The sequence below is a fragment of the Eucalyptus grandis genome, chromosome 8 (assembly GCF_016545825.1).
Source record: "Eucalyptus grandis isolate ANBG69807.140 chromosome 8, ASM1654582v1, whole genome shotgun sequence".
Lineage (NCBI taxonomy): Eukaryota > Viridiplantae > Streptophyta > Magnoliopsida > Myrtales > Myrtaceae > Eucalyptus > Eucalyptus grandis.
The window spans coordinates 34,354,421-34,367,096 of NC_052619.1; the positions used below are offsets into that span (position 1 = coordinate 34,354,421).

A 12,676-nucleotide genomic window follows, 5' to 3' on the forward strand; every position below is an offset into this window, starting at 1 on the left:
CATATGATATGTTCTTGATTTGCAAGTTTCTTTAAGATTGCTTCAGTTTAAGAATAAAAATTTGATTTTATTGTGACCTAGTTGGATTTCATATTATAGGTAGGTGTAGACACCTAATTTTGATTAGGAGTTTGACTGAAAGTGAGAACTTTTTTATCACACCCAATGTGACCAAATGGGACTATAGAGTTGTTGGACATTGCGACTTGTAACTGGTGCCGTCCGATCTCAATGGGATTGGAAAAATTATGATTTTTGCAGATTAGGTGACGAAATCACGAAATTTTGTTGCAAGCTCTCCAGACTTCATCTCCTCAAGAACCACTTGACTCTTTTTGAGGGATATCTTTGCAACTTGATTGTTTTGTTTGGCCCAATCTAGAAAAAATCCCTGATCCCGACCTTTTTCTGAAAAACTGACGGTATTTGTTGAAAGTTGAAATTGGGACCTTTCCATGGACGTGAATTGGGTCAATCAACCTTTGAAAGAAGCAGAAAGATTAAAGTTGGGGCAAAAATCAAAGAAAAACACATAATGCATATTTAAAAAAAAATTAAGAATTGGGTCAATCAACCTTTGAATGAAGCAGAAAGATTAAAGTTGGGGCAAAAATCAAAGAAAAATACATATGCATATTTTTAAAAAATAAATTAAACCACGGCTGTTAAGTCAGTTAACCTCCGACTGATGATGGCTCGACGCTACGTCAGTGCCGAGGCCCAGCATGGGTCTAGCTCCACCTTGCGCGAGGCCAGGCTGAGCCTGCACTTGCACAGGCCATTTTGATCCGTGTGCAACCTTTCCCTTGAGCAATTTGTAATGATTGTTGTCAAGAGCCAAAACTATTTCGTTCTAGGTAAAGCCCCCCTCTTTCTGAAGTAGAAAATTCGCATGTGCAGATTGTAACAAAGTGAAAATAATATGGAAATATTAGTTGTGGAAGGAGTTAATGGTCAGTTTATAAGCTATGTAGCACAGACACTTTTCGGAAGCTCGTGTCCGACACTTCCACACGTGTCCGACATGCTCCGACACGTCCTGACACGCTTCAACACGCAGTCAACGAGTGTCGAAAAATCTGACACATGGTCAACTCTTTTCGACACGCTTCGACACACGAGTCCAGAATTCCGACACGCAATTCCGACACACACGAGGTCAATTTTAAAAATTTCTAATACTTGAGGTCAAAATATAAATATACACAAAAGAAGTAATAAAAGAAGTAATAAAAGAAGTAATAAAATTGCTATAAATAAATATACACGCATGGGGTCAATTTTTTTTTTCAATTTTGTTTTTTAGAATTGTTTTATTTTTTTTAAAAAGTCTTTTACTATGAAAGAAGTAATAAAAATGCAATATATGATAAATAAATAAATTTAAAAATATCATTTCAGCATTTTCTTTAAACAATGTTTTTTGCTCTAAGTTTTGTGTATTATTGTAACAAATTAAAATAATGAATGATATTATTTAATTTTTCGTGTAATTAATTCTAGTCTTATTATTATTATTATTATTATTATTATTATTATTATTATTATTATTATTATTATTATTATTATTATTATTATTATTATTATTTATGTATTATTATTTATGTATTTATATATAAAAATATATTTAATATATAATGTGTCGGAATGTGTCGAAATTCTCTATTTTTAAGAAATGACTATCGTGTCGCATGTTGCGTATCCGTGTCGGTGCTACATAGTTTATAAGTGTGAGAGAAAATCTCACCTCAAAAGTTAGCTTCAATCCCTTTTACATTTGATGTGGGGTAACCTCAATAATCTCATTCCCATACATTGGACCTTGAGTAATTATGTGAGTAATTTCGTTAGTGTTGTCAGGAGCTTCAAGAGTAAGTGTTAATACACAACTAACTTGAAGGAAATGGTTACCGTCGCTGTAACTTGTAAATTATCCAAAGTTTGTCCCTTTTTATAGTCACAAGCAATCTTGCCCAGGCGGCGTTGACAAGAAGTCAGAAATTTATCACTGAAATCATTTCATTATGTGATATTTGAATAATTATATAATGAAAAGAATTTATAAAATTAAACCCTGCGAAAAATTACGCAAACATGTGTGAAAAGATATTGATAAATAAAAAATTGCACCCTTTACAAGGTGCCTCCTCACCCACGTTGGACGACACCTTCCTCTTCGTCCTCAACTCCGTCACCTCCATCAGCCCCATGGTGCTCCCAGGTGAGGGAGTACTTCAACACCTCGCTCACCGTTACGCGATTCATCAACTCCTTAGCCGTGAAGGCCAAGATCGTCTTGCTGCATTGCCAGTTGCTCTGGGAAAGCAGCCTACTGAGCCGGATTGGAAAGTTTATGGCCGGTCTGGTTCTCGTCGGACCGCGCGATCTCGGCGATGGTGGCATTAATGGCCTCCGAGATGTGGTCCTTGTTGATGGGGATGACTTTGCCGTTGAACTCTAGGTAGAGCTTTAGGCGATCAGCGTAAGGTTTGCCTTGAGGTCACATGATGAGAGGGATCCCGTGCAAATGCTGTGCCACCTTGTCAGGTTGGTGCCGGCGAGGGACTCCGGGGACGCTCAACCTGCCGGAGGTTTGGTTGCTGACGATGATGCTGGGGAGTTGAATTTCTTCCCCCATGACCATTGAAAGTTAGTGGTATTTTATTAGAAAAAGGTTTGGGGTAAATTTGGATCTAGATCTAAAGTTGAGTAAGTTCATTCAATAAAATTCCCTCTACCATATTGGATATATAATCAAAGAAGTACTATGCTTACATTTTTTTTTTTCGGTTTCTACCAATTAAACAAGATCTATTTATGTAAGTACTATTTTTAGTAGTTATTTCGAAAGAAAAAGAAAAAGAAAAAGAAAAAAGAAAAAGAAAAGGGTATTTTTTCAATTTTAATTTATTTACAACTATATTCGAACTACATTATAAACTACTAAAGATTTATAGTTGCAATATATTCACTTGATTAAATAATTTATTTTTTGGTTTATAGTCTTTTATCAACAATTTCATATTATACTTAATATGTCTTTGGTTTTTGTAATTTACATTTGTTATGGCAGTAGATATATAATTTATATGCAGGATTTTCATTTAAAATTAGTTTCTATGCATAATTTCACATATTAATTATCAAAAAATGAAATTAATACCTTCTATGTGGGTAAAAAGGAATTAAAAGTGCCATGACTTTCATATGGCGCTTACTTTATTATCAAAACATTTCATCCGATCACTTAAGTGCTACATTGGTGTAAAGTTTACTGAAGTGCATATCCTAGTGAATCATTCTACATGGCTTTTTAAATTAATTTTTACATAAAATTTAAGTTCAAGGTAAATAATCTTTGACTAACGTGACAAAAAAAGGAGTCAAAATGACCTCGTTCTGATCCTTTTGTTCTCCAGATTTATTTGAAACGGAAATCCTAAATTCTGAAAAGGGAAATGCTCTTCCAAGAAGCTTGAGTAGTGGATGGGTTCAAGATGAGATCAAAAGAGGAGAGCTTCAAGTTTATGAGATAACAAAGCAAGGATTGGTCGAATCAGCTTAATTGAGATCAAAATGATGACGGCTCTAATAACGCAACGCAGGAGTTACTCTTAATTTAGGCAAATGACAAAGAAATTGCTGGGTTTGGGACATAAATCACTAAAGGACTCGCCGGAATCTTGCAAAAAGCAAAGAAATCGAAGAAGATGGAGATGGCACGCTGGGAGCGTTAATGAAAAATAACCAGCATCTTCCTTCGCCGAGAGAGATCCCTCTTCTAGGCCATTACTTTTTTTCTCCCTCTCCGTTTTGCCGATTCCTCCGTTGTTCCTAGTTGAGGCCTCTTTTGTTTTTCTCCGACCTTCCACTTTTTGGCTTTTACAATTTTGCAGCTCCCTCTCTCCAGTGTTTTTTTTTTTTTTTTAAACATGAAATTGAGCTACTTTTGATGCTCCTACTTTTCATTGTAAGATTCATCTCAAAATTTTGGCCCAAATTTGAAGTTTTGAATTAGGGTTGAAGAAGAGGGGACTTAGTTGATTTGTTGATTTGGCCGAATTAGGATTTTAAATTGGGACAAACCATGCTAAATATCATCACTTGGGCACAGATGTTGAGTCAGGTTCAAAAATAATAATAATATATTGTCACGTCCGATTTCTGTTGCTCCAAATCGGAGGGATACTTAAGTGATTGTTTTCTTCAAAAGTGGTACTTAAATGATTTAAAAAAAAAAATTGACATCAAAATGAGTGTTGTATGAAAAATGGAAGTAAGTGAGCTATAAGATTTTGATTAAGCAAAGGGAAAAAAGTACAAAAAAAAAAAAAACCATCTATGTCCACTATAACATATCCACTCTTGTGATGTCTCTCTTAGGCCTTGCCTAGTCGAGATCAACTTTTAACATTTAGCTAAATTCTCATTCCAAAGATAAGGCTTTATAGAAGAGAGAAGTTGCAGTTTTTATAGTATGTCCACTTTAATACATTTACTATAAAATTTTTCTTGTAACAAAAAAACCCTAAAGTTATACCTAAATGACACATTAACCCTCTGTTAGTGTTATGTTAGATAATTTTTAAATCAAGATAATGTCATTTTTACATGCTAACACTGCTTGCTTTCCAGCGCTCATAAATGCATATTTTTAGTGATATTCATTGATGAAATCTTGATGGAGAGGTAAATTTATCATACAAGTATAAGTTTGAAATTTTTTATATAAAAAAGTTTAGGATACATGTGTCGTAGTTTGAGATTTTTGATAGTTTTTTCCTTAAATAAAAAATAAAAAGTAATTTAAATACGCACACATCAAATAGCACAAATGTAGTGACGAATTAAAAAAAAAGCTATAATATAATTGCCATGGGTTGTGTAGTGATATGTGTAACTAAAACATGGACATAACAACAATACCGTGAAGTTGTATTGAAACGATGTAATTTAGAAAAATTAGCTCGTGAACATGAACTCCCAACAAAAAGAAAAAGAAGAAGTAACAAAAATTTCTCGTAAAATTAGCGCTTTAAAAGATATTTTTATTTATCATCATTTAAAACAAGTTAATTTACGATAATTTTATATTTAGGTATTTTTGTGGATGATGAAAGAAATTAACAAAAATCCATTTCTCTAAAGCGACTGACATGACCAAAAGTGGAAAATTCACCTACTTTTGTTGTCTCCATCTCCGTCTCTGTCTGTCTCTGTCTCTGTCTCTCCCAGTCTTCAAAGGCCGTTCCCTCAGATTTTGTTCATGTTTTTCCGCGATAACCGATTTCTGTAGACATCAGCCGTCAGTTTTCGACTTTTGAATTCAGTTAAACAATCGGTGATGCCAAGCAGGAGCTTGCTTCGCCTTGTAAGAACAATTACAACCCTTACCCCAAAACGCGTGCCCCTTCACGCGCCAGCTCCTCAAAGCCCACCTCGTGATTATGTTTACTTCATGAACCGAGCGCTTGATGATTTGATTAAATCGGGAGATGTCGGGTCTGCCGTCAACATGTTCGACGAAATGCCAGCCCGTAATGGTGTCACTTATAATTTGCTCATTTCTGGGCAGGGCCGACATGGGTTCGCAGAGGCGGCTCTTAGTTTGTACAGTACTATGGTTTCACAAGGAGTTGAAGAAAGTGCGCAGACCTTTTCGACCGTACTGAGTATTTGCACGAACGGGGTTTTTACAGAGAAGGGACGCAAGTTCATTGCAGGGTTGTTTTGCTTGGATTTAGTTCGAATCTGTACATAGGCAGTGCCCTTGCTGGTCTTTACTTGCATATGGGTCTCGCTGATGTCGCTTTGGTGATTATCCGAGAATTGCCGGAGCGAAGTTTGGCTACATGGAACTTGATTTTACGTGGATTTTGTGATGTGGGTCGACCAGATTTGTTGTTTGGATTGTTTGGTGAGATGAAAGTTGACGGCTTTGAGCCAAATGGGCTTAGCTTCTGTTATATGATTAATGGGTGTGCTACGGAGAAGCTTGTAGATGAAGGCAAGCAACTGCATTGTCAGGTGATAAAGGCTGGATGGGCAGAGTCTCAAATTTTTGTTGCAAATTCTTTGGTGGACTTCTACTCCAGTTGTTGGTGCCTAAATGATGCAAAGCAATCATTTATTTCTCTTCCAGTTGAGGATGTGATTTCTTGGAATTCCATTGTTTCAGTCTATGCGGGGCACGGGTTATTGCTTGATGCTCTTGAATTGTTCTCCAGGATGCAATTCTGGGGGCAGAGACCTTCTGTCAGATCAATTGTTGGGTTCTTAAATTTATCCAGTGAAACGCGGAATATTGATCTTGGGAAGCAGATTCACTGCCTTGTCAAAAAATTGGGTTTTGATCAGGGGAGTTTTTATGCTCAATCTGCTCTTATTGACATGTATGGAAAATGTGGTGAAATTGAGTACTCAATTTCAGCATTTGAGAGTCTTACTGAGAAATGTATGGGTTGCTGCAATTCACTAATGACGTCTCTATTGCAATGTGGCATGGTAGAAGATGTGGTTGAGTTATTTGGTTTTATGGTTGGTGAGGGGGTTGGTTTTGATGAAGTCTCTCTTTCGACAATGCTCAAAGCAATATCTATGTCTGCTTGTGGAAGCTTAACGAGCACTGATTTGGTTTGTGGTTGTGCAATAAAATCAGGTTATGAATCAGACACTGCAGTTTCTTGTTCTTTAATAGATGCATATTCAAGATGGGGTTGCATAGATCTTTCCCATGAGGTCTTTGAGAAAATGGTTTCACCAAATGTCACGTGCTTCACGTCGATCATCAGTGCCTACGCCCGCAATGGAATGGGAAGAGAAGGCCTTGAAATGCTTGATGCCATGACTAAAAGGTGTCTAAAACCTGATGAGGTGACCTTCCTGGCTGCCCTATTGGGGTGCAGTCACTCGGGCTTGTTGAAGAAGGAAGATTCCTTTTCTATAATATGACATTCCATCATGGGATAAACCCGAACCGGAAGCATTATTCGTGCATGATTGATCTTTTAGGGCGTGCAGGGCTGCTTTCTGAAGCTGAAGAACTGCTGAAACAGGCGCCAGAGGAAGCTGATTGTGCAATGTGGAGCTCATTGTTGAGAAGTTGTAGGGTCCATGGGAATGAAATGGTTGGGAGAAGGGCGGCAGAGAAGTTGACAGAGTTTGAATTGGGAGATCCTGCTGTTACGCTTCAAGTATCGAACTTCTATTGTGAAATTGGGGAATATCAGAACTCAATGCAAATAAGAGAAATTGCCATGGGGAAGAAGATGACAAGGCAGATTGGTCATAGTTTAATAGAGGCCAAGACTCGTAGCCAACATTAGCATCTGGAACTGGCTACACCATTTGTGGAAGTCTACATCTACTTGATTAGTTTGCTAAGGCAAGTATGCTTTTGCTTGAAGCCTCAGTATGCATGGGACAGTAGTAATATTGGCCATTGGCCTTTCGGTCCCGACTGAATTGACCGACGTCTCTTTTTATATATAGCTAGTCACTGTTATAGGTCATTTTATCTGTTCTTTCTTTAATTTCTCTTTCCTTCGTGGTGGGGTAAGCATGAAGAGTGCCCATTTGATTTCAGTGACCTCTTACACAATGTACATGTTTGTGAAGAAATTCATGCATATTTGAAGAACAAAGAGCCTTGAATATGATTTCTCTCTGTGGCAGATTTGATAAATAAATATATATTTTTGGTGCAAAGTGGATTCAATATTTTATTGCTCTCTATTGTGGGGTGGAGGAGTAGACTTGAATATCCATAAGCTTTTTGACTTATGTTTCTGTCTGCTGGTTGAAGAAGAGTAAAGCAAGGACCAGAGAATTTCCCTTGTACTTTAAGTGTGGAAATGCTCCCTTACCCCTTCATCGACTTCCAAGCCAAGCCAATGCCCCTTTTTAGAGAGCTAATCTGCTATTATTAATTTAAAGTGCATGGGTTCACTGCATTTTATGCAAACCAGTCATCTTGGGAGCAGTTAAGAGTGAAAAATACTATGGATAGATTATTTATTTTGTTTCTTAATTTGTTGATGGTGGTTCATGCAGCAGCAAATAAGATTGAGTATGGGAAGTTTAGCATTCTTGAAGAGTTTGAAAGTTTGCACGTTGAAGAGGAAAATGAAGTCGAAGATCCAGATATTCCATCATGGGCTGGCCAACGTGATGGCAAGGTCCTGGTGAACGTGGATAGCTTCGGGGCAGCTGGAGATGGAATATCTGATGATACTCAGGTGCGTATACATATGGTCTCTGGTATTTAGGCTCTAAGTTTCAAGAGACTTGCTAAGAAAATGTGCTACATATTTGTCTAATGCTTGTTCGAGGAAACTGAATAAATCATCAACCAGTAGGAATAACTGAAATTAGAACAAGTGAGAGAATTGTCCAATAATATGAAGTACAGCATGTCTAGCAGACTGGTCACTGACTTATCTAGTATTTAGCATCCAAAGTTATCAGTTTTTTCAGTCCAATTGCTTATTGGTATAGGCCTTCCTAAAGGCATGGGCTATGGCCTGCGCAACACCAAAAGCTGTTTTCTTGGTACCCCCAGGACGCCGTTATCTAGTCAATGCCACGCGATTCAATGGACCGTGTTCAGATAAGTTAGTCATACAGGTATCTGTTTATCTTCCAAGTGCTATCTTTAAATGTTCTATTATCATTGCAATCTTTTGTATTGTTCTTGTCGTTCTTAATGAGATAAACTCCACCTGGATTTTCTTTGACTAAGAATGAACCTATTGGAATTGCAGATAGATGGGACAATAGTTGCACCTAACGAGCCCAGTAATTGGGATCCAAAGTCTGCACGAATTTGGCTCGATTTTTATAAGCTAAATGGAGTTCTTTTCCAAGGCAATGGCATTATTGATGGATCAGGCAGTAAATGGTGGGCTGCATCTTGCAAAAAGAACAAAACAAATGTATTAATTTCTTCACTATACTTGATATGATATTTGTCCCAGTTTTTCAAGATACTAACTTCAGTCTTTAATTTGTGTTAATAGCCTTGCCGAGGTGCACCCACGGTAAGGATCTTTTCCATTGTCATAGGCTCATAGTGCCTACATAGAAAACAAATTCATGGCATGAGATTAGTTTTTGCCAGCCATACGTGCAGTTAATGTGACATGAGAGGTTTTTGCAGGCCCTGACAATTGATTCTAGCTCATCCATAAAGGTGAAGGGACTCACAATTCAGAACAGCCAACAGATGCATTTTGTGATTTCCCGCTCTGATTCAGTTCAGGTGTCTGGAGTGCTAGTCTCGGCTCCAGGAGATAGTCCAAACACTGATGGAATCCATATCACTGAATCCACTAATGTTGTCCTCCAAGATTGCAAAATAGGAACAGGTGACTAAATTCCATTTGTCTGCTCATTTCTCAATGCATAAATGATGAAAAATCAATGCTTACGTTATTTGGATTAACGAGGCATATTGGTTATTCAAAGAAATATTGTAATGGTAAATACATTCAGGAAAATAAAGTACGGTGCTTCTTGTGTGACTTTCAGGAGATGATTGTGTCTCCATTGTTAATGCTAGCTCCAACATTAAAATGAAGAGAATATTCTGTGGACCAGGACATGGAATAAGGTACAGTATTAACATTCTTCTTTGGATGAATGCATCTAGTGCCCTTAACCAACTCACAGGAGAACAATTTTTGGCAAACAAGAAAATGCAAGCCTTTATCATCTGAATTTGGGTCTTGATTTTTTTTCTTATACTTTATCATCTGCGATTCTCTTAAATAGCATTGGAAGCCTTGGGAAGGACAACTCAACCGGCATTGTCACAAAAGTGGTCCTAGACACAGCATTCCTTAGAGAGACCACCAATGGACTGAGAATAAAAACTTGGCAGGTAAAACTCCGAAGCATAGATAGGTTAACTGACTTATGTCAGCTTCAGGCATTCATGATTGCATTTCTGAGCTAGCTTCTTCAAACAAACCAAAGGATTGACTGGGGCCTCACTCACCCATCATATAAAGGACATTTGGTCAAATTAATTAAGACAGTGACTCTCACACATTCGCTGGTTTTCTTTATAGGGTGGATCTGGTTATGTCCGTGCAGTCCGGTTCGACAATGTGAGGATGGAAAATGTTGCGAATCCAATCATTATTGACCAGTTCTATTGTGATTCACCAACTACCTGTCAAATTCAGGTAAAGCTCCCAGGTGTTCATCTGTGGCTTTTCTGTGGTCACACTACAGGAATCCTCTTACCTTGCCAAAACTGACTTTTCTTTCTTGCCATATCCCGAACCATTGAAGACGTCAGCTGTGAAAATTAGCCAGATAATGTACCGGAACATCACTGGGACCACGAAGAGTGAGCAGGCCATGAAATTCGCTTGCAGCGACACCGTTCCATGCAGCGACATCGTCCTCAGCAATATCAACCTGGAAAGTGAGGATGTGACTGTGGAGACATACTGCCACTCCGCTGAAGGGTTTGGCTATGGTGTTGTGCATCCCTCGGCTGACTGCCTCAGTTCACAAGATAAGGACTTAATTTCTATTGGCTGGGCTCAGGAAGCTGCGACTGTCCGACCTATCGATGAGCATATTGTTCACACTGAGCTCTGATCTTTCTTCAAGCAAGTCTTTTGGGGAAAAAAAAAAAAACTGTCTTATATAGTTCCATCAATACTAAAAATTGGTAGTAGAGCGGTAGTATTAACTATTGAGGGTTGTTAGAGAAGGTTTGAGGCGCCCAAGTAAATTTTCAAGGGAAAGGGAGGATAACGTATAGTCAATGCTTAAACTGCAGTGCAATTTATTCAAGAAGATATCCAATTTATGATTGGGTAATACATATGCAATAAGATGGGAAAATATTCTTATGAATGAGATAGTACACAATCTTACTACTACTAAGGCCTTGCTTTTCACTTTGTTTTCCCCTAGGATTACTGTCAAATTCTAGCAGACATTAGAATTACTCGTGATGCCCTTTATTTTCTTTTTTTGGCAAGTTTCGTTCTCTATTCGATGACCTATAAGTTTGCCAAGAAGAAATTACTTGTAAGGTACTCATGTCAAGTCTTGGCATTGCTACTAAGTATGTGTGGTTGGCAAAAACGTCGGCTGTTGAGCGAGGATCAATTCATTCTCCGCTACAGCAACAACGAAAGATAAACCCAAAAAAAAAAAGAAGACACAACATGTTATAAGACAGCCATGAACATGCCTCTTTTTAAGGCCACCGGAAAATGCAGAAATAGTGACTAGTAAATATATGTTAACACGTTGAACTAGTAACGATGCATGAGATACTTTTTCGATCTGTTGATTCAATCGAATACTTTTTTACCCAAGACTAGAAAATAGCGTCTTCATATTTTTCCGTTTGGCTGCTCTACCATTTCGTTATCAACCCAGCATACACCTTACGATATTGTACCGGGATGCCAAAAGATTCCCCTCAAATTTCAAGTTGTATCTTTTAATCTAGTGGATTAAGTATGGTTTCCATGTATTGAAGTTACCAAAAATGTCTTCAACCTACTATACTTATGCCAATTTAGTCGTAGACTTTTTAATTTGGCCAAGTACATGCTAAAGCTTTTGACAATTTACTAATGTAGTCAATCTATCAATTTTTTTGCCAAAAATCACTTACATGAATGCTAGCCATCTTACGCGACATCGCCGGCATTGACATGGACAATTTTTGCATTTTTTTAAATTTTGTTTGATTTTTTGAATTTTAAATGATTTTTCTTCTTTTCTTTTATTGCGGTTGGCAAGCGCTTGATGACCTTGTCGGCCACTAGGCGAGGCAACACTTGCCTAGCCCTCTTTTAGAATCGCTAGAGACTGACCACCATTGAAAAGAAAAGGAAAAAAAAAGGAAAAAAAAAGAATTTTTAAAAGTTATCAACTTTAATATTGGCCATATCACATGTAATGACCAGTGTTGACTAAGATGCCATGTCAATGCTTTCTAATCAAAATTGGTCAAAATGACTGCATTGGCAAATTGTTAAAATGTTTAGAACTGAATGAATATGATTAAAATGTTTATGACTTATTTGGTATGAATGCAATGAGTTTACTTTTTTTGGTAATTTTCTCGTTTCCATGGCAATTAATATAGTGACACCGAGGTCAAAAGTTTAATGAAGTCGGAAAGGCGACTAAAACTAATTACAGAAACAGGAGATTTCAGCATCACTTTCGGTAAGGCATAATACTCTCAAGATCATATCAACTGGAAGTTATCTTTTGCAAATCTATTGCTTCCATTCCAAGTGACTTATCTTCAACCAAATCAGAAAGTGGGCTTGAAATTGATTTTCCATAATAAGCTTGAGAGATTAGTTGGCATCAATCATGAAGGGCGACTTTGTCGGCTGATCCATCGTCCTTAGCTTATGGAAAAGCAATGTTAATTTGCATTTAGTATAAATGATCTCTTTGAAGCTTTTTTTTTTTTTATAAATAATTTAAAATATAAGCGAGAAGATTCGACTATTTAAAAACTCATGAAATATCTTATAAATCTTAATTTTTTTTTTTCTTATTACTGATGATATATAGCTTGTGTGGTATTGTTGCGACGCGCCTGTTTGCTTCAATCTCCCACTCATGTCTATATATGCACATGTACAATCAAAACTCTGAAATCAAAAGTGGAGCAAGCCTTGGA

General features: G+C 37.3%; 1 protein-coding gene and 1 pseudogene across 1 annotated transcript; both read left to right on the plus strand.

The window, feature by feature from the left end:
* Positions 1 to 5,207: 5,207 nt before the first annotated feature.
* Positions 5,208 to 8,185, plus strand: LOC120286499 (annotated as a pseudogene).
* LOC120286500 (probable polygalacturonase At1g80170) lies at positions 7,839 to 10,875 on the plus strand. The gene is made up of 9 exons (XM_039298742.1): positions 7,839 to 8,237; positions 8,497 to 8,625; positions 8,763 to 8,933; positions 9,018 to 9,038; positions 9,158 to 9,365; positions 9,529 to 9,610; positions 9,772 to 9,880; positions 10,071 to 10,187; positions 10,297 to 10,875. The coding sequence occupies exons 1-9, from the start codon at positions 8,001 to 8,003 to the stop codon at positions 10,609 to 10,611; spliced, it is 1,389 nt and encodes a 462-aa protein (XP_039154676.1). The 5' UTR covers positions 7,839 to 8,000; the 3' UTR covers positions 10,612 to 10,875.
* Positions 10,876 to 12,676: the final 1,801 nt, after the last annotated feature.

What these genes read in the sequence shown, in the direction of transcription:
- LOC120286500 (XM_039298742.1), top strand. Translation starts at nt 8,001, where the DNA reads ATGGATAGATTATTTATTTTGTTTCTTAATTTGTTGATGGTGGTTCAT. An exon ending in GAATATCTGATGATACTCAG is followed by an intron (nt 8,238 to 8,496) that starts GTGCGTATACAT and finishes TTATTGGTATAG; the next exon opens with GCCTTCCTAAAGGCATGGGC. An exon ending in TGAGAATAAAAACTTGGCAG is followed by an intron (nt 9,881 to 10,070) that starts GTAAAACTCCGA and finishes TTTTCTTTATAG; the next exon opens with GGTGGATCTGGTTATGTCCG.